Source organism: Akanthomyces muscarius, chromosome 1, assembly GCF_028009165.1.
Source record: "Akanthomyces muscarius strain Ve6 chromosome 1, whole genome shotgun sequence".
Classification (NCBI taxonomy): Eukaryota; Fungi; Ascomycota; class Sordariomycetes; order Hypocreales; family Cordycipitaceae; genus Akanthomyces; species Akanthomyces muscarius.
In genome coordinates, this window is record NC_079241.1 from 7,297,418 (window position 1) to 7,323,931 (window position 26,514).

Here is a 26,514-nt window from a genome sequence, read left to right on the forward strand (position 1 = left end):
CATGAAAATGGGTCGGATCTTTCTGTGCTTTGGTCTTTCGGCATTCGGCTTCGCCGCTGCCTCCAACCAGTACACGCTTGTTGAGTCTTACGACAACACCAATTTTTTTGACAAGTTCAATTTTATTGAAGTAAGTGATTGTGCTGCATCGCCCGAATATACGGAAAAGTTCTTCAACTAAAATGGTACCCAGAGCAACTACTCGACCGGCAACTATAATGATGTCGACCCAACACAGGGCTACATCAATTATCGTAATCGGGCAGATGCTGCGAAACTGGGACTCATCGCGACGCAAGGGACGGAAATGTTTCTTGGCGTCAACCACAGAGACATAATGGATCCAAAAGGCAAGGGTCGCGACAGTGTTCGACTCGAAAGCAAGCAACTCTACAACTATGGGCTCTTTATCTCCGAGTTCACACATATGCCAAAAGTCGGCTGTGGAGTCTGGCCTGCTTTGTAAGTCCGAAGCGGCCGACGGCAAAGTTTTTGCTGATGCCAAAAGCTAACGACATATTTTTTTCCAGTTGGACATTTGGTGACCCGTGGCCCATCAAGGGTGAAATGGATATCTACGAGAACTGGAATCTGGCAGAATACAACTGGATGACTCTTCACACCGGCAATTCATCGACAGTCGGAAACTGTACCATCAGTCAAAAAAATATGGCCAATCCTGTTATTGCGACAAATTGCGACGTTACTTTCCAGGACGCGAACCAGGGCGAGAACCAGGCATGCAGCACACAGGAGTCACGAGGACAATGGGGCTCTAAGTCTGGAGGTGTTTGTAAGTCAAACCTGCTCAATCTGTTTGACGATCACTAGAAGCTAACTTGCCGAAAGATGCGATGGAGTGGACCAGCGCGCATGTAAAGCTCTGGAGCTGGGGTCGAAACAGCACCCCCACTGATGTCAAGCGTCGGCAGCCAAATCCTGACTTGTGGGGGAAGTCTCATTTTTTTGCTGGCGGTCCCTCTTGCAACATCGACAATCACTTTCTTGACCAGAAAATTGTGCTTAACATTGACTTTTGCGGTGTGGCCGCGGGGAATCCCACGCTTTGGGGCCAGCAGTGCCGAAACGCAACGGGGTACGAGAACTGCGCCGACTACGTTGCGAAGAACCCTGACGATTTCGCCGAAGCATTTTGGAAAGTCAAAGGCATTGATATTTATCAGTTCGCATTGAACGGCACGCGGAATGCAGCTAGACACACTAAGAAGCTGCTGCACGGAGCACGACACCATCACTGAGTTGGGCCTGCCCTCCTTCGGAAGAAGTTCTCCCGTGGCACGCATGCGTGCGCAAGCAACGGGTCGAGTCCATTCTAATAAATTCGGTTGCCAAGGAGTGTTAGTGGGGTGAGTGTGAATCACAGAGATGCTAGAAAGGATAGTCCTTGTCGGTGCGGACGTTTTGAGAATGTTGCTCCTTTTCGGTGCTCATATTTCGATATGAGTTTTGTTGGGAGGATTAAGGAGCATTGTGGATAACAGTCTCAAAAGTCCAATGGGGTTTTTCTTGTAAATGGAAAAAGCCTCAGCAATTGATGAAAGCAGACTGCATAATTCATGCCTGTCGCCGGTAGCACGATCAAGATTACGCTTAGGAATCCAGGTTTCAATTAAACAGGCCTAAAATTAAACGCGAGTCAAGTGCCAGTCGAATGCTCTCACGAGTCAATTGCCAAGCAGAGGCTTGGTAGGTTGTCGTCAGCCTTAGCTAAGCTTAAAGCTGTGTCTGTTGTCGGAATTGGTAAGCCGTTGATTCCGCAATCGCCTTTACGTGGGGAAAAATTGAGGCTCATGCTCGTTACGTGAATTTCATCGGATGATGTCGCCAGCTGGCTGCGGATCAGTGTCGCCACTGTCGCCAAGATAGTGCTAACCGGCGCTGCCGACAGCACACTAGACGGCAGCAATCAACCAAAAACGGTAGTTGTACAGCACCCACTTGCGGAGTCTAACGGGCACATGTAGACGACGAAAGAGCGGGGGGATAGCACAGCCCAGCTTGCCAGCCAACCCGCCTAGAGATCAGAGGGAGCTAAAATCAAGCTTTTCGATACTATGCGCTACTGCGAGGAACAAGTGCCGATCGACGGCTCTGCATAAATAGGGAAGCTCTACCTATCGCTTCAAGCAATGATCGCTGTGACATCCTCAATTGAGTCGCTTTACACCAGTCATCACAGTTTTAGACTACTCGACGCAAACTCCTCCGACGACCTACTTCATTTATCCAGAAACGAAAATTTACACTGTTTTCTCGGCGAATCTGAGCATCAGCTACAGTATGCTCTCCTCGGGCTTGGTTGTCGCGTCGCTTGCGAGCCTCGCACTGGGATTTGACCAAGTACTCGAGTTCCCTACCATGGTCACATCTGAAAACCGGACACTAGACCAGATCCACAAGGCAGCGCTCGCTGAAGGCGGTGTTGTCACAGTCTGGCACGGCGGCGACGAGAAGAACCAGCAAGACGCTCTGAAGCAGGCGTTCGAGGCCCGTTTTGAAGGCATGACGCTGAACATCACCGTCGATCTTTCCAAATACCACGATGTTCGCCTGGACCAGCAGCTTGCAGCTGGAAGCGATGCTGTCTACGTAGACAGCATCATTCTGCAGACGCTGCACGACTACCCTCGCTGGGCTCAAGAGGGGGCCTTGCTCAGCTACGCGCCTGCTGGCTTCAGCGCCGTTGACCATGCTTTCAAAGACGCCAGCGCGACATGGTATGGAGTTTATGTTTTTTTCTGGTCGAATGGCTGGAACTCCAACAAGCTCCGAGGTATTAAGCCTCCGTCAGAGTACACCGACTGGCTTCGCCCTGAGTTCAAGGATAAACTGGTCTTGACGTACCCCCATGACGACGATGCTGTCTTATATGCATTTCACTTGATGTTAGTCACACCTTCGTTGATTTGATTACGTATCTCTAACATGATTCTAGTATGAAACAATATGGTGAATCGTGGTTCGACTCGCTTCTGGAGCAGAACCCACGATGGGTGCGGGGAACCGCTACGCCAGCCACCATCGCTGCAGGAAGCAATTTCACGCAAGCAGCCTTTTTCGCAACAGGTGGCGGATTCGGCTCGTCCGCGCCTCTCAATTTCTCGCAGCCCACGCAGGGAAAGTACGTCTCTTGGGCTCAGTACGCCGGCATTCTCAAGGACGCTCCTCATGTTGAGGGAGCGAAGTTGCTCCATAACTTTATCCTAAGCCAAGAGTTTCAAAGCACTTCCGGGACCTGGTCTGTCCGCCGTGACATTCCTACTCCAGCGGGTTTCCCTAACCTCTGGAACGAGACAGCCACGAACCCAACTGAGTTCGCGAAGTTCATGGCAGATCGCGCCACGGTGGAGAGGCTTCGCTTTTGGTTTGAGGCAAGGCTAGGGCCGGCAAAGGGACCAGACCCTATTGACGATGACATCTAGACCAACTGTCTCTGCTCGGCTTCTCGAAATAGCTTCTCTGTATACTATGATTATTAACCGAAAATATACCTGGCACATGTTTTTGCTTCCCCTCGTAGAAGCGCAGTATTGTGATGTACCTCGACGATCAACTCATCCTTTTCAATCCTCCCAACCCCAACAAGCATCACCGCTCAAAAGGAAAGCTCATATTTTATTAATGCGTTTATGCTACATATATCATCGTTTAACGCTGACTCTAGTGTAGAACTTTCACTTGTCATATTACTGGCAGAAAATGTACGCCAACGGTGCCATAGAGCTTGATTCTGGCGAGGCTTGTTGATGCGGAAGGTAGGCTTGATCATTGGCTGTTCGACTCGGGAAAACCGACTAACCCACTTTGACCATCCGTGGAGAATTCGCATTGGTGATCATCAGGCCCCGTACGTGCCAATACAGGGCTCAGAGACGGCATACTTCACTAAATGCCGAGTGATGAACTCAGCGAAACGAACACGAAATAGGATTGTTTATCGGCCACCGTCTAGTCACTATGCCTTTTTGCTAAATTCTCTGTGACGGTGAGTTTTCTTCTCTTCTTTTTTTTTGCCACCACTTACAAGCTGGGCCAGGCTGGCGCGAGGTGGCAACGGCTGTCAGTGCCTTTCCGGCCCCGCAGCCGACTCCTCTCACAATTCAGAACAATACATCTGACGTATTGTGCAAGCTAAAAGAGCACTATCCTTGCCAGCCCAGAGATGCTTTGAGATTACCAGAGCGCCACTATGCAGCCAAGAGAACCATTCTCAATCTGGTCCCTGTGGATGTTAACATACTCGATGTATTTAATCATAATTTCAGCCGAGGATCTCCAAGGGGGCAGCTCGCGCGACCGCCAATCAGCAGCATTGAAAAAGAAAGAAGCAGAAAAAGAAAGAAAAGAAATTATCGGCTGGTACGCCTGACCAAGTGCGAGAAAAGCATAAATGTATGGAGATTCCGCGGTAGCCGTACGTTTACCATGTGAAGTTAGCATCTCCCCTGCTGTCGCTGGCGACTTTCCGCGGCATCCGCAACCCCGATGAAGGGCCGAAGGTGACTTGCGCCCCAGTCAGCGCAGAAAATGCATGCTTGCACTTTGAAACAACTCTGTGAGATTTCTGGGCTTTCCATACAAACATTCTCAGCGGTGCGGGGAGTAAAGCGCGGGGAGCAAAGGGATCGTCACTCATAGGGCAGTTCATCGCCGCGCGGGGCTCCGCTGCCCATACGAATCAGATTTACTCTATATAACCCTGGCATATATGGAACAGTACGCAGCATCTGATGGGGGCGAGGCGGGGGAGTATTGGACAACTCTTTTTTAAAGCATAAAGACATACGGTCCTTCGTCCATACTTGTCTTTGGTATATAGTCATTGACAGACACCGACACCAACCGATATTGCTCTACTTTCTCTTTCTTTCAGTAGCTAATTAAAGCTTGTCGGAGTTCAATGGCTAGCACCTGGCGCGGCGTTTCCCCACCATATCGAGCTGAGTGCTGTGCGTCGTAGCGTCTCTCACGTTAGCCCATCGACGAAGGCATTGCGATATTGCTTGGCACTTACAGGAATCGTAAACTTTGCCACAGACAAGAAACATATTAATAAGATACGTGTCATTCTCTATCTTTTCATTCGAGCCTGATGCTTACCCTGATCGCCTGCATAAGTCGGCAACCAGTCGACCGTTGATGACCGTGCCGACTGTGGAGCTGGGGTGAATTGCGCCGCGGGATTCTGTTTTTGGGTTACATCGCACCTAAGAACGCATCACTCCGCGGGCTCATTGTATTTGCCGGCCAGCTAGAGGGGTTTAGTTGAACGGCATTATAATTTGAGGGCCTCCGACTCCATAAATAATGCCACATCGGCATCGGACAAGTAATTTGCCGCACCCCTCGTTGTGGACTGTTTGATATATATATATATGTGTGTGGGTGTCCAGTCACCCGAGAAACAATCTGGCACTACGAGGCTTGTTCTTCGGATCTATTCGGTAGCCTCACCTTCTAAAAAAATGTCTGTTGCAAAGTACTTGAGAACTAACTTCGGTCCGCACGAGGTGCCGATACAATCTGTCGCTGGCTTTTCGCTGATGTGGCCCGTTTTGAGGCTTCTCTCATTGGTAGGCGAACAATATAATATCCGACATGGAGAAAACGTTTTGGCTTACTTAGTTGTAGTATGTGGTATACCGTGTGTGTATCATTGCGTACAGGCTTTCGTTCCATCCTCTGGCAAAGATACCTGGGCCAAAGCTACACGCCGCCTCCTGGCTACCCTTTCTCTACCAAACCAACATAAAAGCCTCGGCACCGAAGAAGATAGAGGCAATGCACCGCAAGTATGGTCCCATCGTGAGAGTGAGTCCCAATCAAATTGCAGTGGACGGCTCCATTGGGTGGTCCAGCGCCTTCTCACATTCCACAAACAACAAGCCCGAATTTGGCAAGCCCTTTGAGCAGTACTTTCGTGGCGACGCCACCAGCCTTATTGGTGCCCCCAAGAACCGTCACCGCCGAATCCGCCGTCAGCTTGCGCACGCTTTTAGTGCTCGTGCTCTAGCGGAACAGGAAGCAACCGTGACACAGTATGTCGATATGCTCCTGCAACGTTTGCATATTCTGGAGAACGAAGATACGGAATTCGACATTATTCCATGGCTCAACTTCACGACATTCGACATAATCGGTGACTTGGCTTTCAGCGACTCGTTTGGCAGCTTGGCAAACAATGAGTACCATCCGTGGGTTCTTTCCATCTTTCAAGGAATCCGTGGCAACGCGCTGCGCCGTTTCTTCCGTCACTATCCCGGCCTCGGTTTCGTGGCTCGTCACCTAGGCTTGACAAAAGACCTTGCTGCCGCTGAATGGAACCGGCACACTGCGAGGGAGAAAGCTGAGAAGCGGATGCGACTTGGCGTCGATGGGCCCGATGGCAAGCAAGATTTCATGACTTATATGCTGCGGAAGACAAAGGACGGTGAATCGGCTATGGATGAGGAGGAAATTTTGTCTACAGCACCCATCCTCGTCGTGGCTGGAAGCGAGACGACGGCCACGGCACTCGCTGGCTTGTTCTTTTTGCTTTCACAGAATCCAGAGAAGCGCGACATCCTTGTCGACGAAATTTTGGATGCGCATCCTCGCGAATCCGACATCAATATGCGCAGCACCACCAAGTTGGATTATCTTCATGCCGCGCTGGAAGAAACCCTCCGCCTCTACCCTCCCGTTACAGTTACGCCGCCGCGAGTATCCCCTGGTGCAGAGCTTGGTGGATATCACATCCCTAAAGATGTAGGTTGACTTGCCTCTTGTCGATTTGGTTGCCTCTACTAAACAACTTCCTTCCAGACCTTGATCTCCGTGCATCAGTGGGCAACATTTCGCAATCCCGAAAACTTCCATTTGCCTGAGAAATTTATACCAGAAAGATGGCTATCGGATTCGCACCCAAGATACGATGACCGGTTTGCTAAGGACAACAAATCTGTTTTCAAGCCGTTCAGTCATGGCCCGCGGGATTGCATCGGGAAAAATTTGGCGTACGCTGAAATGCGTCTGCTCGCTGCGCGCGTGCTCCGTAGCTTCGACGTCATTATTGATGGCCAGGCTGACTGGCAGGCTAGACAGCGGATGTTTGGACTATGGGAAAAGGTTCCTTTGCGTGTGCAGGTCAAGTCACGCCCAAACTCCCACTGAACGGGCGCTATCACAGTGGGCGACAAGTCGGTAATAAAACAAGACGCCACTAAAATAGAAGACGTAGGAACTTCTAAGTACTCTCTTTTATATTTTTTTCCTGACTTTTTTCTTCTAGTTACTTCTCCTTGTTCACCTCATATTTTTCCTTCTTTAAATATCTTTCTTCATTCTTGCTCACAGCTACAGTACTGGCGTCTTTTTTTTTGCTGCCCGATCGGCTGGTCCGTCAGGGTTCTCCAGTGGCCTGCCACGCCCTACCCTACACGAAAAAGAACAATGTAACGTTTATTCACTTAGAGAACCCGGCAGGGCGTGAGGCACAGAGAAGGCAGTCTTATTGATGGAATCTAGTTACTGCTTGCGCATAGTAACTAAGCTTGAGGCTCCCCCAAAGCCTCATAGCCTTTCCGGCACCGAATCGTGAGGGGTTCGGTGCTGGCACGAGGCTGAGTCATCAAGGGCCCACAGTGGCTAGATATGCTGAGTCATCAGATTGTTACAAACAACGTTGAGTTCACTCCCTGTATCGTGGCGAAGTGCTTAACGATAGATGCTAATCTCATATAATGTCAAGTTCCTATCTAGACTCATACAAGTCGGATCCCGTGCAACGCTCCTCCGCGTAGTCTACACATGATAAACCTGGCTATTGTGGTCCAGAAATGTCGCCGTATGGCTGGCTACACGACTACAGAAACTGTAAAAAGGACCTACACCAAATCCAGTCAGTGTGCTGTGCCTTCCTGTGTCGCATAGGATATCTCTGGCCGGCTTAAAATGAGCACAGCAACCACCCCAAGGCTCGCGGAGGTCGCACAACACCACCGGTAGTCACCGTCAAGTACGGAGTACAAAAACGAATAAATAGCTAGTTAGTTACTTGCTGCGGGCGTCGCCGACCCCACCACCTGCCATGGAGTCTTACGCATATTGACAGGAAAAAAAGAGCCTGCAACAAGTAGAATCATAACAAGAACAAGCGCATTTCGAAATCTTGTCCTCCCGTCAACAGCAGGCTAACCTCTACGGACTGATCCATACGAGGCCGGTATATCGACTGTCGTACAGTTCGCAAGCTGGAGTTGCGGCAAGTCGCCGGAGACGATCCCGAAGTCCACATCTTAGCCTAATTATTAGTGGCACCCCTCCCGCTCAAGCCTGCCATCTGAACTCGCATCCACCTGTCCGGGGACCTGGCACTGCTTCGTACAATGTAAGAATGCCATGTGACAACCTGTCCAACACAACTCGCAGCGTCTCAACTCTAGGCAAGTCCTTACGGTGTATCCAATCAACACAGACACTTGATTGACGCTTACTTTTTTTACGGGTGTATACATGGGTATCGGACGGAGAAAAAGCCCGATCCGTTTCCCCGCACATTGCAGCTGAAGCCAGCCACAATCCTACATCATCCACAAAAGCTGCCGGCACTGTTGCAGTCGGTCTTGTTAGCTGTTACGCCGGCTTTGTTTCTTCGTATGGCCGGCACAAGTTGGGCACTAGAGTGCACAACCCGTATGCAGAAATCACTCGGAATCAAGCTAGTTATGCACGGGCGGTCAGCTGAATGAGTATGAAAGCCGTCTATGCGGCTGGTGTTGCACTGGCAATACCCGTCTCACATGTAGTCTGCCTCTACGGCAGAAGTATTTGAAGCTAGCTTTCCCCGAGCAAGTTCATATCCTGAGTAGCTATTCAGACAGTGATTATTTTACCAGAAAGGCTGTCAGGGGCCTGATTCTGTGCCTTTGTTCTCTTCAAAATGGTCCTCATCTTGCCCCCGGCGTGGGCGGCGCTTACAGCACTGGTCTCTCTTGTTGCTGCAGCCCCGCCTATGCCCGCCGAGCTCCATGATCGCGCCACAACCGTTCGGCCGAGCGATGACCCATTTTACCATGTCCCTGATGGGCTCCAAAATATAGCACCTGGTACTATATTGAAGCATCGCCCGCCTCCTGCCAAGATTGCAGCTTTTGGATTCGACCCGCTCAATCTGGACGCGACGTACCAGATCTTGTATCGAACCACGGACAGCCTTGGCAACGCAACCGCCACTGTGCTAACGATGCTGGTGCCCCATAATGCGGACATGACAAAGTTACTCTCTTACCAAGTCGCAGAAGACGCTGCCGATATAAATTGCGCGCCGTCGTATGCGTTTCAATTTGAGCACGCCACAGGCCCCGACAAGGGTACCATGACCACCGAGGCGGAGCTTCTTCTCGTGGAGGGTGCCTTGGAACAAGGCTGGGTTGTCATTGCGCCGGACTTTCTGGGACCAAGCGCAGCATTTCTTGCAAACAAGCTCGCTGGCCACTCTGTCCTCGATGGAATCAGAGCTGCTATCAATTCAGACTCCTTCACTGGTATCAGCAAGAATCCCACAGTGACCATGTGGGGATACTCTGGTGGCAGCTTGGCTTCAATGTGGGCTGCAGAGCTGCAACCCTCATATGCCCCCGAGCTTGTCATTGCCGGCGCAGCTGTAGGCGGAACGGTCCCCAACATCACATCCGTGGTTTCTTCAATCAATGGCAAAGCTCACGCTGGGCTCATTCCCACTGGTGTCGTGGGACTGATGCACCAGTATGCAGAGCTTCGGCCCGTTGTGGAGCAACATCTTCTTCCACAGTACCGGGAAAAGTTTTACTCTGTCGGCAATCAGTGTCTCGATGCTGATGCTAAGGAGTTCGAGAATCAGGACATCATCGGCATGTTTGATGACAGAAATCTCGTCTATACAAACCCTACTGCTGTCAGGATTATTACTGAGAATGCTCTGGGGCGCGGCGACACACCAAGAATTCCCATGTTTGTCTACAAGTCTGTTGCAGACGAAATCAGCCCGGTGGCGGAGACTGATGCATTGGTGGTCAAATACTGTGCCAGCGGCGCGTCGATCCAGTACCAGCGCGACCAGAAGTCAGACCACAGCAGTCTGGCGATCCTGGCTGCCCCCAAGGCCCTTCAGTGGTTGAAGGAGACAATGCATGGGGCCCCTAGAAGCGGATGTTCTACCAAGACTGTATTTTCGTCCATTCTTGACATTGCTGCTCTCCAAGTTTTGCCCAAGTTTTTGCTGGATGCACTGCTCGATTTATTGGGTAAGCCAGTTGGGCCACTTGTTGCGCAAGTTCGCCTTTTGCTTGATCTCTGAAGCCCAAATGGCGTCAGTTGCAGCGCTTACATGATCCACCGCCGCCTGTAGTGGCATCAAGCCATTGTGTACATACGGAGATGCGTTTACTGAGTAAATACAGCGAAGAAGATTCAATTTAAGTGCGAATAAACTCCAAGTACATATCCTCCATTTTTCTTTTTCAAATCTATAGACATATTGCTGCCTCGCCGAACACAGCTCAGACGGCGCAAAAGAAGGGGATGTAGTTGGGGTCAAGAGTGCGGTACACGAACGGCATGCCATCACTTAGCCCGTTCTCGTCAAAGTTGCGGGCCTGAATTTTGTTGCTGGGATCTTGTAGAGTCCTTAGGAAACGAGCAGCGGCGTCGTTTGTAGCCTTGTTAAGTTTCTTTAATTTCTCGTCCTGAGAGAAAGCATTCTGCAGTGTGCGACCGTCACTGCTGTAGAAGGGACGGTTGAATGAGGCCGTGAAGCCGATGTAGTGCAAAGCAGTGGGCACATCGGGCAAATATGGCAGCAGGGTTTTGACGCCCTTGGTGGTAGGAGGTGGGTTGTACAGAGCGGGGATGTGGAAAGGCAGCGTTGCACTGGCAATCGGAGCGCCTCCATTAGTTGAATGGTGGCCGACGGAAAGGAGGAAGCCAAAGTGAGTCAGAACGTCGATAAGCGTCTCCTTGGAGAGAGAATGTTTCGAAGGGAAGTCCCGAGTCTTGGCATACTCGCTGGCCTCGACGAACCAGTTTCGGACCTCAAAGTCACCGACTAGGTCCAGTTCGGTCTTGTAGTAAGAATCAACAAAGCTCTTGAAGAAGGCCCTGTAGGCGTTACGAATATCTTTCGCATCGTTCCAGAAAGGGAAAGACTTGAAGATGGAGGCGCCCTTATCATTGAGAAGACCACGCGACTTGAGGTCAGTCTCGAGGTAGCCGGCCTGGAACTTGCCAGCAACGGGCCACTGGTCGGTAACGAACTTGCGGCAGCTGAACTGGTCGTAGGCCATCGACTGGTCCCAGTGACCGCCAGGATTGAAGCACAGCTCCTCTCCAACAATGCGGGAGGAGTATCCCTGGAGCATGAGACGCTCAAGTATAACCATGATGGGGTGGTTATCGCTCAAAGTGTGTAGTGCGGCTTGGTGCACGGCCTCGGAGATATCATGGGAGATGACCAGGTGAAGCATCTGGGCATGGAACATGTCATTGGCGTTGAACATCATCTTTGCCAGAAGCCAGTCTTCGAACGAGTCAAGAGGAGTGTAGATCAAGTCGCTGCCACTGTTGGTCTTTATGGCAAGGGGTAGGAAATCGTTTGTCTTGGGGTCAATGTAGAAATACGCGCTGCAAGCAACAGAAAAGCGCTGGACAACAGATGGAAGACTGTACTCGTTTTGGTAAGAGTGGTCAACAAGGAACAATCTCCTGGATGCTTGCAGGGTGTGAAGTGTGGCCCCAGCGCCCACCAGCTTGCTAACGATCTTGGTGTCGACATTGAAAGGCAGCTTTTCGTCTGCCTTCACGAGGCGCACAGCGTAAGGGTGCTCACTGAGCCGCTCCATAGAGAACAAAAGATCCTGAGTGGCATTGGCAATGATCCCTGGGGCGGGACCCCGGGGGTTGGACTGCTTCAACTTGCCGTCATACAGAATCTTTTCGTAGTCATCCCATGTCTTTAGGCCGCCATTCTACTTTTGTTAATCATATGCCTTCAGTATCATGACTGACAGCAACCTACAGCCTGAATGGCCTCTTGGATCTCCTGGAGGTCGGTAGCGATCCGCTTATCGATTTCCTCGCGGTCGATAGACCAGAGGGCGTAGTCTGCTTTAGAACGGGCATTGCCTAGCGTTCCATTAGGGAAGGGTGCTGCTTCGCCGATTAGCGACGGACCGTAGGTGAAGCCCGAATTGCGCTCAGAAACGCCGACGGCTCGCCTGCGGGGATTCGAGTCATGCTGAGGAATGCAGACTTCTGAGGATGGGATCCGAGGAGCAGCACTGGCAACTCCCAGAACCAGGCAGATCAGTGTAGTAATTGACATGGTACGCATCTTGAAGCTCTATGCAAAAACTCGATTCTGATTGTCAAATAGATGCTGTAGCATGCGCCCTCACCTCACAGAGTGCTGGCTTCCTCAATATATGACTCTCGTATTACCGTCTAAAACTTCTATCCCTAGGCAGCAAGTAGTAGCCACACTCCGTTGAAATCTCATTTTTGCCGGAAAGGCCGACAGCAACTCGGACCGCAACATGGCCGTGATGCTAACCTAGTATTAAATACGACGATGCTAGGCTAGATCAGAAATCGTCAAGTGCTGACCTTGGAACCAGGGCTGGGAATTAAGAGCGTTGAAATGCATGGTGATGTATCATCTGGCATGGATTCCGCATCCACAAACGCTTACGCTTGCGCTAAGCACTGGCCCAGTCGGAGAGCGGCATTCACCGTGATCATGAAAAAGCACCAATAAAAACGAGGCCAGGGATCTTATTTTCCTGCCACTCGGTAACGCACGAGCTAAAATCAGGAGGGATTTTTTCAAGCGCCCAGTTGCATAGACCTGTATGAGCTTCAACATTTCCATTGTGCTAAATGCAAAGTGCTATCCCGATAATGACTGTTCACCCCAAAATAGAAGATTCCAGCAGCATCTCGGAAGCTCGAGACCTATGTCCGCCAATTGCGGCGTTACTGCACCTAACAATGCCAGCAGGGGTTTTCAAAGCCGGAAAGGGCAACGACAGGTATCTGTTCGATGCGACATATGAATTTTTGTGATATTGAAGAATTATAGGCGACAATGTCCTCGAAGACTATTCCCAGCAAGTTGTCCAGATCGAGCACCAAAGACAGTACATCCACTTAGATTTGACCGTTGGACTAGAGGTATGACTGCTATCCTGCATCACAGCATAGGCCGCGGTGCTCGCGTGATGGTACAGCAAATTCACATCGAATCAGCAACGGCATGTTAACAAAAACTCACAATGAATTTCTTAAGCTGACTGCGCCAGGACGCAGTTGTGTTCCTGGGCCCAGGCTACCAGATTTCCCCTATCCGGAGAACCTTGCAGCGCTACAGGCAAAACTCACCAGCCGCCGCTGATTGCAAGAAAATAACCGTATATTTGGGCAAATACGCCTAATTGGGCACGGCGAAGAAATCGCAATGGCGTGTTCTGCGCCTGTGGGAGCTTCTGCTGTGAGCCAAAGTCAAAAGTAGTGTGCCACAACTGTCGCACAATCCGCCGGCGGCGACCAGAATGGGATGAGCAGCGAAATTTCAGTTGAAGCCGAGCTGCAGATAATCATGAGAACTAACACTGAGTTTTCTGTCGGCTATAAGACTTTGTAATTCTGACCGTAACTAATACACTAGCTGTTAGCAAGTAGTGTCTGTAACCGCCTGGTAGGCGCTGGTGCCACTGAGATTAGACGGCATCGTTCAATGACCGCGAAAAAGAGGCCATCAGGATGCTGTTCACACAGACATGAGCCATTTTGCAAAGTCACATTTTATGTTGTTTCGCAAGTGGAAACCTGCAAGGTCAAAAAGCAACTGCCCAGCAGCTGTCCACCCATTGAGCCAGCCTAGCACCTTGCGCAGCATGCAGATTCGCTAAAATGCACTTTCATTACATCCTCGCTTTGGTTAATCTCCCCTCTACAGCCAATCTGAGCTTGACGACTAATAGCCGAACACCCGGGTATCATATTATTCTACATTGCGCTTGTTTAATTTAGTGTTGTAGGACGAGTTCGATCACATGCCAATCGTCACGTCATGACTTATCGTTCATGCGATGTAAGAGGGGTAGCATGTAAGGCTGCCTGCCCCAACAAATTGGAAACAAATAAGAATTCAGACCAATGCTCGGTAATGGGTGACTCGGATGCGGCGCGACGCAAAAAGCCATGCGGGGAATGTATCCACTACGCAGGTCGCATTGCTGTCTTAGACCAAGCTGTGACTGCTGCGGCCAAGAACGTGATAGCGTAATGGAGTGTCTTGCTCAGGATGATGGTTGGATTCGTTAGCTTTAGAGGTTGGAACGGAGCCAGGCTGCAAGCGTCCTGTTCCGCCTCCTGCGACCCCGCGCCATCGGCTTTGCAGCTTCCCCACCTCGCCGACTTGCCGCGGTGCAGCTTCGGTACACAAAATTTAAAGTAATACAAGCCCCATGCCAGGATTGCAAGTTGTGGCTTGATCCTGCATTTCAACAACAGATTGCAGAACCTATAGTTTCTTGTGTGTAACACAAACCAAGCAACGAAAAAAAGACAACAGCATTCACCCATGTCATGGCGGCTATCCGACTTATACCGCTGAAGCACATGGCGGGCATCAGCCTGCTTGGCTGCGTACTCATCAAGCTGCTTCATTTGTTCGACAACGCGACACAATCCGTCGTTGTTTTCATCGGCCTATTTTCTGCACAAATTGCCATTTATTCGGCATATGCGATTTTTGTATATCCGTATTTCGTGTCGCCTCTCCGCCATCTGCCTCAGGTCAAAGGCGGACTGCCCCTTTTAGGCCATGGCATAAACATGCGAAAAAACGGCCCCGGCGTCATGGCCAAAAAATGGTCGGTAGCATCTTCCGCAGGATGAATTCGTTCTAGTTTGCTGACTGCACAATGAAGGATCGCTGAAAGCCCCAACGACGGCCTGATTCGTGTTCTTTGGCATTTCAATCAGGAAATGGTCATCGTCAACTCCCCGCAGGCACTCTCGGAACTTCTTGTCACCAAGTGCTACAGCTTCGAGAAACCGGAATTCGCGCGTAAATTCCTGGCTTTCATCATTGGCTGGGGTCTTCTTACTGTGGAAGGCGACGAGCACAAGAAACAACGACGCGACATGCTACCAGCATTCTCCTTCCGTCACATCAAGGACTTATACCCGCTCTTCTGGAAAAAGTCGTGCGAGTCGGTGCGCGAAATCGCAGCCTCATGCGATGAAAAAGGTTACACAGAGATGGACATTTCTGGATGGACTGCGCGCTGTGCATTGGATATTATTGGCCTTGCGGGTGTTGGGGTGGACTTCGGCTCCATCAAGAACCCGGAGAACCCCCTCGCCCAGAGCTACGAGCTCTTACAGCCATCGCCAGCCGACATGCCGCTACTTGGAGCTCGAGCTTTCCTTCCCGACATCATCATGGACAATCTGCCGCTTCAACGTGTGAGAGATGCCGCCAAAGCCTCCGCCCATATCCGAGGTGTTGCTCTTGAGTTGATTCAAGAAAAGAAGCGCCTGCTAGACAACAAGCAAGACGCAGGTCTGGATATCCTCACCGTTGCGTTGGGCGGACGTCTTTTCTCCGAAAGTGCTCTTGTTGATCAAATGATGACATTTCTCTCTGCCGGGCATGAGACCACTGCATCTTCCCTCATCTGGGCGACATACTTCATGGCCAAGTACCCACAGATGCAGGAGCGTCTTCGAAAGGAGATTCGCAACACGTTACCTTCTCCAGACAGCGATGCCGAGGTTACCAGTACGGTGATAGATTCCATGCCGTATCTTAATGCTGTTTGCAGCGAGGTCTTGCGAACGAACAGCCCGGTGGCACAATCGGTGCGAGTCGCGAATCACGACACCACCCTCCAAGGACAGTTCATTCCCAAGGACACTCTGCTAGTTTTGGTACCTTGGGCAACAAATACCGACCCTAAGCAGTGGGGCGACGACGCGCATGAGTTCAAGCCGGAGCGCTGGCTGACCCCCGAGAATGGTGGTACGAACGCGACCAATGCGGCGAGCGGAGGAGCCACGAGCAATTACGCCTTCATGACCTTCCTTCACGGACCTCATAGCTGCATTGGTGGCGCGTTTGCCAAGTCGGAGCTGGCCTGCCTGGTTGCCGCTTGGATTGGCCGATTCAAGTTTGAGCTCAAGGACAAGTCTCTCCTGGACGAAAGCAAGATCAAGATCAATCCTAGTATTGTCGCCAAGCCCGACGGCGGAATGGAAATGTGCGTCCAGGTCGTTGATGGATGGTAAATACGAAGATAACATCAGAGGTGCTTGCATTTTGTGCTACTATCGGACCTCGAAAATTAGACTCTGACAAAGCTCTCGGTGGGTGGTCTAGTGTATCTGCTGCGACGGTGGTGAGTCCTGGGAGTAAAGGACAGGTACCTTCAAAATGCTAAGGAAAAGACACTTACTTGATGAAGCAGCATTGTGGATAGTTGCTGATTCATTTCAATACATTTCTTTTTGCTTTACCCGGGTTTATATTCCCAAACCATATCTGCACAATCGAACGATTGAGCCCGCATTATATGTTGTACCTCATGTTCGCAATTGCAGCCACTTGCATATCTCAACTAGTGACCTGACAAGAGCGACTCGCTTCGAGTGACACGAAATCTAACTTAGTAAATGCTCATAACCTCAAGAAATTAATACGAATGAATATCATCCGATGCGCCTGCCTACATTCTCAGTCCGCACGAAGACCTGTGTATCTTTCACACCACTGGTAGCAGTACTCATGCGGTCGGAAGTTGATCGAGGGCCCCATTGTGCTGAAAGACATTGCATTGCTTGCTCGAAGCTAGGTCTTTTTCTCAATATTTACATGATCACGCTAACAAAGTTATTAAATGTGGCTCCACGTTTAATAAAGTGCCCCCGGCGCCCCAAGTCGGTGTAAGTGGTGCATTCGTTTAACCAGACAGCTCCCCGCTCGCTTTAGGTTCCAACCTCAAGAACGCTTACTACACTACATTGTGAAGCAGTAAGCAGTGTATTTATGGATATTGTCAACTTCGACTGTTTGGAACTCGTTCCACGAATCGCCTCCCGAATACAATTTGCTTCTCCGAGGCGGAGATTCTCGCCAACTTTATCCCCACTGTGCCGAGAAGTCTCGCTAGTGGTTAGTGAGTTCGTTTCCTGGAACCCTTCAGCCAGCTACTCCAGACCTTGTAGCGCCACAATCTGTAGTCAATCCTAAAATATCAGCCCTGTCACTAATTCTCGACTCCGGCGGGCCGAGAACGACCAGTAGGGCCGAGATCAGTGCGCGGTTTTCCTGCGACATAATTAGTTCTTCTGCCATGTTCGCCTTGCTTTTTTTCACACACGCCACGTCCACTCTACGTTGCCAAGCCGAATTAAAAAGAACGCTACGTGGAATTATCTCGTGTGCACGTAACTTGAAAAAGTCTGCGACTTGGTACTGCCAACGCTGGCTGGTCCTCATCGCCAGTTGTCAACCAGCCAGTGTCGTGTATTAGAATTACAAGGTGGGTTGTGCTCCCAGTCAGCATCATGTGATCTACTAATTGCGAGCAACATGCCGTCCTGAAAAGAAGGAAGGGGGGGGGGGGGGGGGGGTCAAGCATGGCAGGTTCTGTGCAGCTACGCGGAGTGTCGGCCATTGCGCTGCGCCACTGATGGCCAGCATCGGCACTCTCAGACAGCGTTGACGCGGGCGATTGATCAAGAAAGTCGATCGAAGAGTGTTCTCGAGGAGGCGGCCAAAAAAATTGGAATTGAAAGTGCCTTTGCGTTTACCAAGACGCGGCAATGTATGGGATTCAAAGGCATGAATTAAGGACCTGAGTTTTGTTAAGACCTTTCTTTTGTACTCAACCTCCATCCGAGCTGCCTTCTCTGGCCTTGTATACCATTAGCAGCACCACGAGCGTTCAAAAGCTGGTGGAAGACTGTGCATAGCCCCCTCACCTCGCTGCTTACAACAGAGGACACCATACGCCCGCCAGCCGGAGAGGATCGGTGGTTGGATATGAGCGAGTGCCGAGCTGACCAGGGCTCGAAGTCCCGTTCCACAGACTTGATGGGCACTGCAGTCGAGATTTATTGAACTCGTAGGCATGGAACATGGACATGCGACGCGGCATGCCTGTCAATAGGCGGTGCATTTACACAGCCTGCACCTTGGACCACCAAGACATATGTGGATCATCGCGCGCGGCAGACCTCCTGGAAGCTAGCGCTGACTATTAGCTGTGTCTGGCCGGGGCTCGGCCAATACCAGTGTTGATCTCACCAGGCGGACAAGACGGCACCAGGCCTTCTCTACCCCAAAGTCTCGGCTGTCGCCCGGGCGCAAGCCTCGCATGTTAGGGCTGCGATGGGAGTTATTGGCAAACACAACGCCATTCGGTAACTGTCCGATGAGCCAGTCCGAGGTTTGTTGAGCTGCGTTGCGACGCACTAGTTTGGTGCTGCTGTAACAGTTTCGAACCACCGTCGAGAACAAATTTGCGGCTGCATATGCACTTGGAAGGATTTTTTTAGCCATGCAGTCCTTTAACCTCAAGTACAGCGCCTGAGCAAGGTAGTGGAAGTTGTTTGCCAGAAATCTCGGCATCTTTAACTCTGTTTGAAGCTAACATCTCCATGAGCACAAATACTTGCGATCTCGCCCCAGCGTAGCACTGACCACTGCTGGGCTCACACATACAACAACCAGCGGTCCCTTGATACAAGCTAGCCGAGGGGGGCCCAGACTGCCGGATGTCAAGTGAGCCGGCACCTGTAAACAATACCATAAGTACGGATTTGTAGGGCCGTTTTGCGACGCTAACGCGCGGTAAGTGGATGCTTTTCCAGATTGTGACCAGGTGGGAGGTTTCTCCCGGTCCCATCTCATTACAGTTCGTGCAGCGAAGATCTCTTCAAGATGACGAGTCCCATGACAGCTATCACGATTTACTTTAAGTACCAAGCCATGCCTCACATCAAACGAGAAAGGGACCATATTTGATCGGGCTCCATCGATTCTTCAATCTACTTGATCTTCAATCTTCTTGATCGCCTAGTCGTATCCGGCTTCCCTGCGGTCTCTTAGCCACTTACACGTCAAGCACTCCCTACCCAGCAATTCAGCCACATATCTGCCACCAACATGGGACCGAGCCGTGAAGCTTGCGACCGCTGCCATGCGATGAAAACCAGATGTGTTCGGTCACCCCGATCACAAGTCTGCGTCCGCTGCAACCGCCTCGGCTTTTCATGCCACTATAGCCCTCCAGGCCGCACCGGGCGGCCCGCTGGCAGTAAACAGAAAACCGGTACCAACCGCACCAAGCCTTCTCCCCGATCATCATATCAAAAGCCAGCGCAGTGCAACACAACATCGCCTTGCATCGAACAAGAAACTTTTGGTTCTATTCTAGGCCAAATTTCCCCAGCCCTGACCGCCGATGAGCCTACAAACTCGCGGCTTCCTATCAGCTTTTCGCAGCTTGAATTGTTCGGCTCGGAGAGCTCTTTTGGTGATGGCACAAACTCGTTGTTCTTCATGGACGATTTGTTTCAAGACGTCATGAACAGCAACATGGCCAATACTGCATCAAATATTTGTACAGCACCGCCCTCTACAGTGTCCCAGGAGCCCATGGAGCAATCGTTCATCGACTCTGCTCCGTCGTCAAGACACAGTTCTGCAGTTTCTGCGGAACAGGCGGAGTATGTGCTTTTAGATGCACAAGGGCAGCTGTTACACCTTGTGCGAGCTCTTTCTCAGTGTTCAAGTTTCCCACAAGATCTGGAGGAAATATACCGCATCACCGACACTTTTGTCAAGGTAGTGGATGATATTGCCACAGGTTTGGATGCATCTTCTGCACGAAGATCATGGTGCGGTGGCTCGATTATGCACATGCTACTTTCGAGTTGCTATATGAGTCTCATTCAGGCGTTCGAATGCCTGGTCGGCCTCCTGAGACGCGAGCTAGGCCTCACGGACGACGGCTTCGAGCCAACCCTCGACATAAATTTGGCCCAGACGCAGATGGGCATCCCCACAACGGCAAGCAATGTGCCGTACATCAGTGCGGACAATGTGCGCTTGGCGATGCCCCATCGCGCTGTGGCGGAGATCAATTTTCACCTAGTGGGTCAGGCGGTCCAGCATCTCAAAGCCTCCATCTCTCGCTGCGCGGCCAAGGTTCAGACGGGGCTAGACATGGAGAGCGAGCAGTCGTTACATGCTCTGGCTAGCTCAAGCTCAATTCGCGCCTTTACAAAGCTGGCCATGAATGAGTTGGAGCAACGAGAAAAAAGCTTGCTTACGGGTTTGCAGATGCCCACATTGTGACAATAGCCGGCAGAGAACGATGCGTGGATGGGCATACAGGAAAGTGCGATTGGATATATGAGCGATGTATAAATAGAAAGCCCTTGTTTTTACCTGAACATTTTATCAAGCACAGTGGATATGCTGACAGTGGATAAAGTATGATCTAACCTTAGTTAGCGAGGAGTGACCGCTACTACTAGCAAACCTCAACTACGGAGTGCGCGTGGCTGTACTAACATCAATTATGGCTCTATCTCGATAAAAATGGTCGAATTAGGATAGTGGCTATTGGAACTACAGGGATAAACGAACTCGCCAATCCCTTTGGCAGTGCGAAGGCAGCACCTAGGTCACTAGACCCACTCCTGACACGGTACTTGCGAGGTACGTAACCAGCCTTAACAATATAACGCCTTTTGGTGGCTTTCCCGTATAAAATCATTATTAAAAAGAATAATAGCTGGTAGCTAGAGCTAATTCCTCCTTTATTCTGGCGATATGGAGCTTTTTGTCCGGTTAGATGAGGCACAGGAAGAGCAACTAGCTGATAGCACCTACCGGCTAGACAAGCCGCTAGTGGCTGAGTTAGGGGCACACTTTAAGCCACTTCGCGTGCCTAATTGCGAACCACGAATTCCCTATTAAGCCCTGTCACCTTTATTACTTTTCTAGGAATTTATGAGCGAATCGCTTATAGATTCCTAGGTTAGGTACACGAATAAGGGGCAGCGGCGGGGGCCAGCCGGGCCAGCGAAAGAGAACGCCCGTATTAATAAGTGGTACCTAACTATACGCGCTAAAGTCTATCTATAGCTAGTATATATAATTTATATGTTAATATATATAGAAAGTGTACTAGAAGATTATTAGAAGGCTTATTCTCTAGTAACGCACTATCTAATACACCTAATTACATAGTATTTAACGTATAATCGCTTTTATCTCCTCTATTATTAACTTCGAATCTATAATGAGGAAGAACTAGCTCTTCCTTACCCGTTCTCTATTGCTAATAAGTGGTTAAAGTAGCTATAGGAAGCCTCTTTACGCCTCTATAAACTAGGCTCTAATATAGCTATTAATAAGTGTATTATACAGTATACTAGCCGCTTAAAATAGAAGGTTACGATACTAATAAAGCTGACTTTAACTGGCTTTAAGATCTGGGTTATCGCTAAAGCTAGGTTTTTTCTTAGTTAGCTGTGGTATAGCCTAAAAGACTCCTTCGACTATCTTAAAGGTTAGGAGCCTAAAGTAAAGAGGGAATAACACAGGGCTGTTAAAGCTTTTATTTAAATCAACCTAATATAAGCTGTCGTTATTTCCCTAGTTAAAACACTACTAACTTTAATATACCACGTCTTCCTAGATAACCTCTTCTCTTCTCTAAGCCTCTTCCTTACTCTCTAGTAGTAGAATATTAGTGTTATAGGTACTGCCTATATAAATTATGGCTTCTATTAGGGCTTTATTAGGGCTAAGAAAGACGATATAAGAGGCCGTAACCTATAGCTACATAATAAGATTAAAGCTATACTAATACTAGATAACTAGGTATAAAAGTGTCTACTTTATTAGGAATTTACTAATAAACTTATTATAGGTTAACCAGCTAGCGTAAAAAGATAACACGCTTATATTAATATTAACTACTATTTTTACTAGTAATGAATTTAAAAGCTGTATATAGCGCTAGCCGACTATAAAGTAACTATAAGTACGGCCGATATAGCGAATATTTAGTGACGAGTCGGTTAAAACGCTTACTGTGCTGTCTTTTAGAGCCGCCTATAATGATTATATAGGCGCTATTAATATTAGTGATTAACTAAAGGCCTCGTCTAGTTAGGACTACCACGCCTGCCGCGGAAATTAGCATATAATCGCATAGAGCTTCCTTCTTGAGACTGCTCTTATTAATAGCTTCCTTATATAACAGAATGTGACGAATTTTACGCCTTTTACGAGCCAGAATTTATAGCGTTAACACCTTATTAATGCCCTTATAAGCTAGTATAGTCGCTATAGAGCTAGCTATAAAAGATATCGCTCTAGCGATAAGGAAACGCCTATATTATAGTATAATCGTGTCTAGAATAAGTATGCCTTAGTGTGCCTTACTTATAAAGGTACTTCCTATTATTAAGTGCGTAGTTAAAGCAGTTAAAAGCGTTAAAAACGGTCTGCACTAGCACTAATAAGCGGCAACTAGCAGCCTCTAAAGGTGCCGAAGAGTCGCTATAGATGTTAGGAATGTGATGTAGCTCTTTGTAACTCGGATAAATGCTAGTACTTCTATTATAGTACGTCTGCCTAGTAATATTAAGTACCTTTTTTAGCGCTTGTTTTGATTGGCTACGAACCCTGCAAGTGACCTAGGTGCTGCCTTCGCACTGCCAAAGGGATACAGGCCAGCATGTCCAAGGTGCCAAGTTACACTGCATGCCCACTTGGACTGCCGGGCTTTCTAAAATAGCGATCGTATTGCGAATCCGCAGCCAATCATACGGCAGCAGCGGCTGCACGTAGACCAGCTTTCTGGCATTGCCAAACACGACACTGTCATGGACGAATGCAGAACTGGAACTGGCTTGTCCCCGACAGTGGCGGTACAACTCATCCGTCAACCCGAGGAAAGGCTGGACAAGGGTAGTTTGGGCAAATGGTCCTCCTTCATGCGACTGGCGTACACACCCTCCACTTCCCGGCTGGCACGGCCCAATTCCCTGTTTTGCGGCTCGTGCAGGCGCAACGCTTGGTGCCTCAGCTCGCCTGTGGCGCTGACCGATGTCCTTCCTCATTGGGGGCCATCTAGCCGACGGCGCCGTGCCGCAAAACACTATTTAACCACCTCTAGTTGATGTATTGCGTGTGAGACAGTATTGCGCCAATGACCCTGTAACATTACGTGCTGATGCAAATATGCCTGCAAGAGTAGATTAGGTTGGCGGGTTGACGGTTTTCGGAATATAATCCCCGTCGAGGTTGGGGACCTATACTCTAACTTGCTGGAGAAGAACGGGGCCGAGACCAGGCTGTGATTGAATCGTCCCTGGCCAGACAGGAAAACTGGGACGGGCTTCGGGAAGCGGTCAATGCTCGCTCTGTTCTCATTTGAGCAAAGCTCCGGGCTGGTGAAATGCGCCCGAGTTTCTATTCACGGTTGCTCCCAAAGTCATTAAAGTCACAATACTGCAGTTGGCCCTCATCATCTTTTTGTCGCAGCTTTGGATCATCGGTGTAAAGCACACTCGGCCAACGTCGCCCACCCAGTCTTAGACAGGTTGTCGCTGCGTCGCGGGTAAGCCGGCTCGGCCGGAGAATACATCGTCAAAAAATCTTTTTACCGGGGAAGCTTATTTCAGGTAGACCGATTCCGGTGTTTTTCTTCTCTCTTCAATAAATTATGATTGTCTCGGCACTGCTTGTACTCTTATTAGTGAAACTCCGCCCGTCACTAAGTTCTGCCAGGCGGATTGAGAAAAGATAAAGGCAAGGCGCGGGGGTACTAGCCAGGCTCGCGAGAATAAATACAGAATCTTTTTTATACAACAGTCTTATTCGACGGCCCGCGATAGGCCAAACTTAACTCTAGTCAGGCTCCGTGGGCGGCTTCTCCACCCCGCCACGCTGCATTTCGACGCAGTGGATTACGGTCAAACTCTGGGACACCTCAAAGCCGTCTTAGGCAACGCACTGATTTCGTGCTTTGCATTTATTCTAGAGACTAAGCGGTTCTGTGCTGTGGGTGATAACACCACCCGGCAAAGCCGGCCTCCGCCTGTTCTCTCAACCCACGACTTCGTGTTCATGAATCACTGTGGCTCTTCATTACATTCCACAGGCAATCTTTCCTCTGGGATCATCATGGTGTTGTTACTGGAAGTCGGATGGGAAAACAGAAAGGTTGTAGTGGCGTGCAAACCCTTGGCAGCCTCTGTGCCCCTCTGATTTACCAAATCCACATAATTCTATGCATTACACTGGTCCCGAATTGACGCTGCCATCTTTCTTTCTTCTCAATACATGCCCCCCTCTCGCACCTGTAAGTTTACCCGCGTCAACCGCAACAACACCATTTACCAGCACAAATTCGATGCCTTTACTCGTGAGCTTCGGCTGCTCAAAGGTGGCCATGTCCTGAATCGTCTCCGGATCAAACAGAACCAAGTCTGCCGCCGATCCGACGCCAATATGGCCGCGAAAAGGATATACATTGAGACGCTTGGCTGGGCGTGACGTCAAGTGTGCCATCATTTGTGGAACAGTAAGCATGCTCAGATCGCGAGCATAGTGGCCTGTTGAGGAACAAGTCAGTACGTGATCTCGGGTAGCAAAGCTTGTATAATAACTTACCCAGATATCGTGTGAATGTGCCATAGGCACGGGGATGCAAGGTTTCTCCATGGAGAATCGCATCGCTTCCACTCATATGTTTCTTATGCTTCATGATGAGACGTACGTTCTCTTCGTCGCCGATATGCATCAAGCAGCTCGTCGCGAGTCTATCCTTCAGAAGAATATCGTAGAAAACTTCAATGGCCGGCTTGCCTAGAGATCGGGCAACTTCTGCGACTCTTCTTCCCGCATATCCAGCCAAAGCCTCGTGTGCCGTACTTCCAATCTAGCCGGTCTTGCATGAGTAAATAGATACAATAACGGACGAAGATCAGAAAACACATACCTGAATTTCGTCCCAATTCGTCGGGATACCATGGCCACCATCGCATCCAGTGACTTCAATAGCTACCTGAATCTTGTCACGCATCTCAGCATTGTCCAACCTCTTGAGCGTCTCATCAGGGCCACCCGCCGACGCCCAACTTGGGAGGAGCGCGGCCAGTGTCGTACATCCTGGCAAGTAGGGATAGGTATCAAGGGTCACGTCAATGCCACAGCTAAGAGCCTCGTCGACCATCTGCAGTAGCTCCGGGGCTCGACCCTTGTTTTCAGAAAAGTTCATGGTCGCATGTGTCAAATCTAGCCGGCGCGGAGTCAGTGGGAGCGATGCCGCGTCAAAAGTTGGGGTTCCAAGTGACTCACGGATTGGACAGCCGGTATTCTTGCCAAGACCAATCATCTCGTCGTAGCTTTCGAGAGCTTTGAACCCGTAACTTCGATGGTGTGGCGCATAGTAGGTTCCGGGATACTCGTCCGCCATGGCCTTGCAGAGGATAGCGAGCTCCGAGGTCGAGGCATACATACCGGGCGTATAAGTCAGGCCGCTACCATTACAAACATTAGTGATTCGCGCGGCATCTATCAACTTACCAATACTTACCTGGACATTCCAACCGCTCCGTGATCAATTGCTTCTCGCAATAGCCTGACTTGATCCTCTATCTCCGTCGGGCTGGCGGGGGTGTCGTTGGGTCCGCACGCCAAGAGACGAAGGTTGCCTTGCGGCACCAACATTGCAACATTTGTCGCAGTTTTATTCCGCTCCAAACAGTCAAGGTAGTCGCCCACTGTCTGCCAGTCAAAGATTCCGGTCTTTTGATGTTTGGTCTGGCACTCCTGGTCAGAGGGGTTGCCATTCCAGCCAGCTATTTGGTTACGAATGGCCCGCAGCTGCTCTTTAGTGCGTATGGGGGCATACGAAATCCCATCTTGGCCAACAACCTCGGTCTGCGTCATGAACTTAGCATACAAGCCTCACAGCTTTCCCAAAGGCGACCTCATGTTTCGGCCATAAGACATCCATCTCACTTACTGTGCAGCCTTGTGAAATTTTGGCCTCGTGCATTGGACTCGTAATGAGATACAAATCCGAATGCGCGTGCATGTCAATAAATCCTGGTGACAAGTAGCGGCCGTGGGCATCAATGCGCCGGGCCGTCGTGGACTCTATTGTGCCGGGGGCGCCGATCTGCGCAACAAGGCCGTCTTTGACCAGAACATCTGCGACGAAGGGTTTCGCGTCCTCTTCACCAGTAATTACAGTGGCAGAAACGAATATGATAGACTCCATGGTTATCTTCGATAGACTGAGAGCAACTGTAGATTTTGTGGCATTTGAATTGACAAGTTCAAGTTCAACCCCCAACTGTCGAGGACACCAGAACTCCTCTTCTTGCCCTCACGGTGGGGGTCAGGCGTGGGGTGTGGGGGCGTGGTGGTGTGCCGGG

The 26,514-nt window shown here is 50.0% G+C and overlaps 8 protein-coding genes across 8 annotated transcripts; 6 read left to right on the forward strand and 2 right to left on the reverse strand.

Moving 5' to 3' along the window:
- Positions 1-7: 7 nt before the first annotated feature.
- LMH87_007484 (uncharacterized protein) lies at positions 8-1,259 on the forward strand (the record flags this gene model as incomplete). Its single annotated transcript, XM_056192582.1, has 4 exons — positions 8-130; positions 194-462; positions 531-793; positions 850-1,259. The coding sequence occupies 4 exons, from the start codon at positions 8-10 to the stop codon at positions 1,257-1,259; spliced, it is 1,065 nt and encodes a 354-aa protein (XP_056060789.1).
- A 1,042-nt stretch (positions 1,260-2,301) lies between these two features.
- On the forward strand, positions 2,302-3,443 carry LMH87_007485 (uncharacterized protein; the record flags this gene model as incomplete). Its single annotated transcript, XM_056192583.1, has 2 exons — positions 2,302-2,906; positions 2,957-3,443. The coding sequence occupies 2 exons, from the start codon at positions 2,302-2,304 to the stop codon at positions 3,441-3,443; spliced, it is 1,092 nt and encodes a 363-aa protein (XP_056060790.1).
- Positions 3,444-5,396: 1,953 nt separating this feature from the next.
- On the forward strand, positions 5,397-7,173 carry LMH87_007486 (uncharacterized protein; the record flags this gene model as incomplete). The annotated part of the gene is made up of 5 exons (XM_056192584.1): positions 5,397-5,465; positions 5,532-5,594; positions 5,653-5,832; positions 5,908-6,768; positions 6,826-7,173. 5 exons carry the CDS (start codon positions 5,397-5,399, stop codon positions 7,171-7,173), a joined length of 1,521 nt encoding a protein of 506 aa, XP_056060791.1.
- A 1,768-nt stretch (positions 7,174-8,941) lies between these two features.
- On the forward strand, positions 8,942-10,336 carry LMH87_007487 (uncharacterized protein; the record flags this gene model as incomplete). Its single annotated transcript, XM_056192585.1, has 1 exon — positions 8,942-10,336. One exon carries the CDS (start codon positions 8,942-8,944, stop codon positions 10,334-10,336), a length of 1,395 nt encoding a protein of 464 aa, XP_056060792.1.
- A 202-nt stretch (positions 10,337-10,538) lies between these two features.
- On the reverse strand, positions 10,539-12,367 carry LMH87_007488 (uncharacterized protein; the record flags this gene model as incomplete). The annotated part of the gene is made up of 2 exons (XM_056192586.1): positions 10,539-12,002; positions 12,053-12,367. The coding sequence occupies 2 exons, from the start codon at positions 12,365-12,367 to the stop codon at positions 10,539-10,541; spliced, it is 1,779 nt and encodes a 592-aa protein (XP_056060793.1).
- A 2,255-nt stretch (positions 12,368-14,622) lies between these two features.
- LMH87_007489 (uncharacterized protein) lies at positions 14,623-16,329 on the forward strand (the record flags this gene model as incomplete). Its single annotated transcript, XM_056192587.1, has 2 exons — positions 14,623-14,909; positions 14,967-16,329. The coding sequence occupies 2 exons, from the start codon at positions 14,623-14,625 to the stop codon at positions 16,327-16,329; spliced, it is 1,650 nt and encodes a 549-aa protein (XP_056060794.1).
- A 3,313-nt stretch (positions 16,330-19,642) lies between these two features.
- Positions 19,643-20,404, forward strand: LMH87_007490 (uncharacterized protein; the record flags this gene model as incomplete). The annotated part of the gene is made up of 1 exon (XM_056192588.1): positions 19,643-20,404. One exon carries the CDS (start codon positions 19,643-19,645, stop codon positions 20,402-20,404), a length of 762 nt encoding a protein of 253 aa, XP_056060795.1.
- A 3,960-nt stretch (positions 20,405-24,364) lies between these two features.
- Positions 24,365-26,357, reverse strand: LMH87_007491 (uncharacterized protein; the record flags this gene model as incomplete). The annotated part of the gene is made up of 6 exons (XM_056192590.1): positions 24,365-24,684; positions 24,743-25,010; positions 25,071-25,366; positions 25,430-25,611; positions 25,668-26,014; positions 26,100-26,357. 6 exons carry the CDS (start codon positions 26,355-26,357, stop codon positions 24,365-24,367), a joined length of 1,671 nt encoding a protein of 556 aa, XP_056060796.1.
- Between the last annotated feature and the right edge of the window lie 157 nt (positions 26,358-26,514).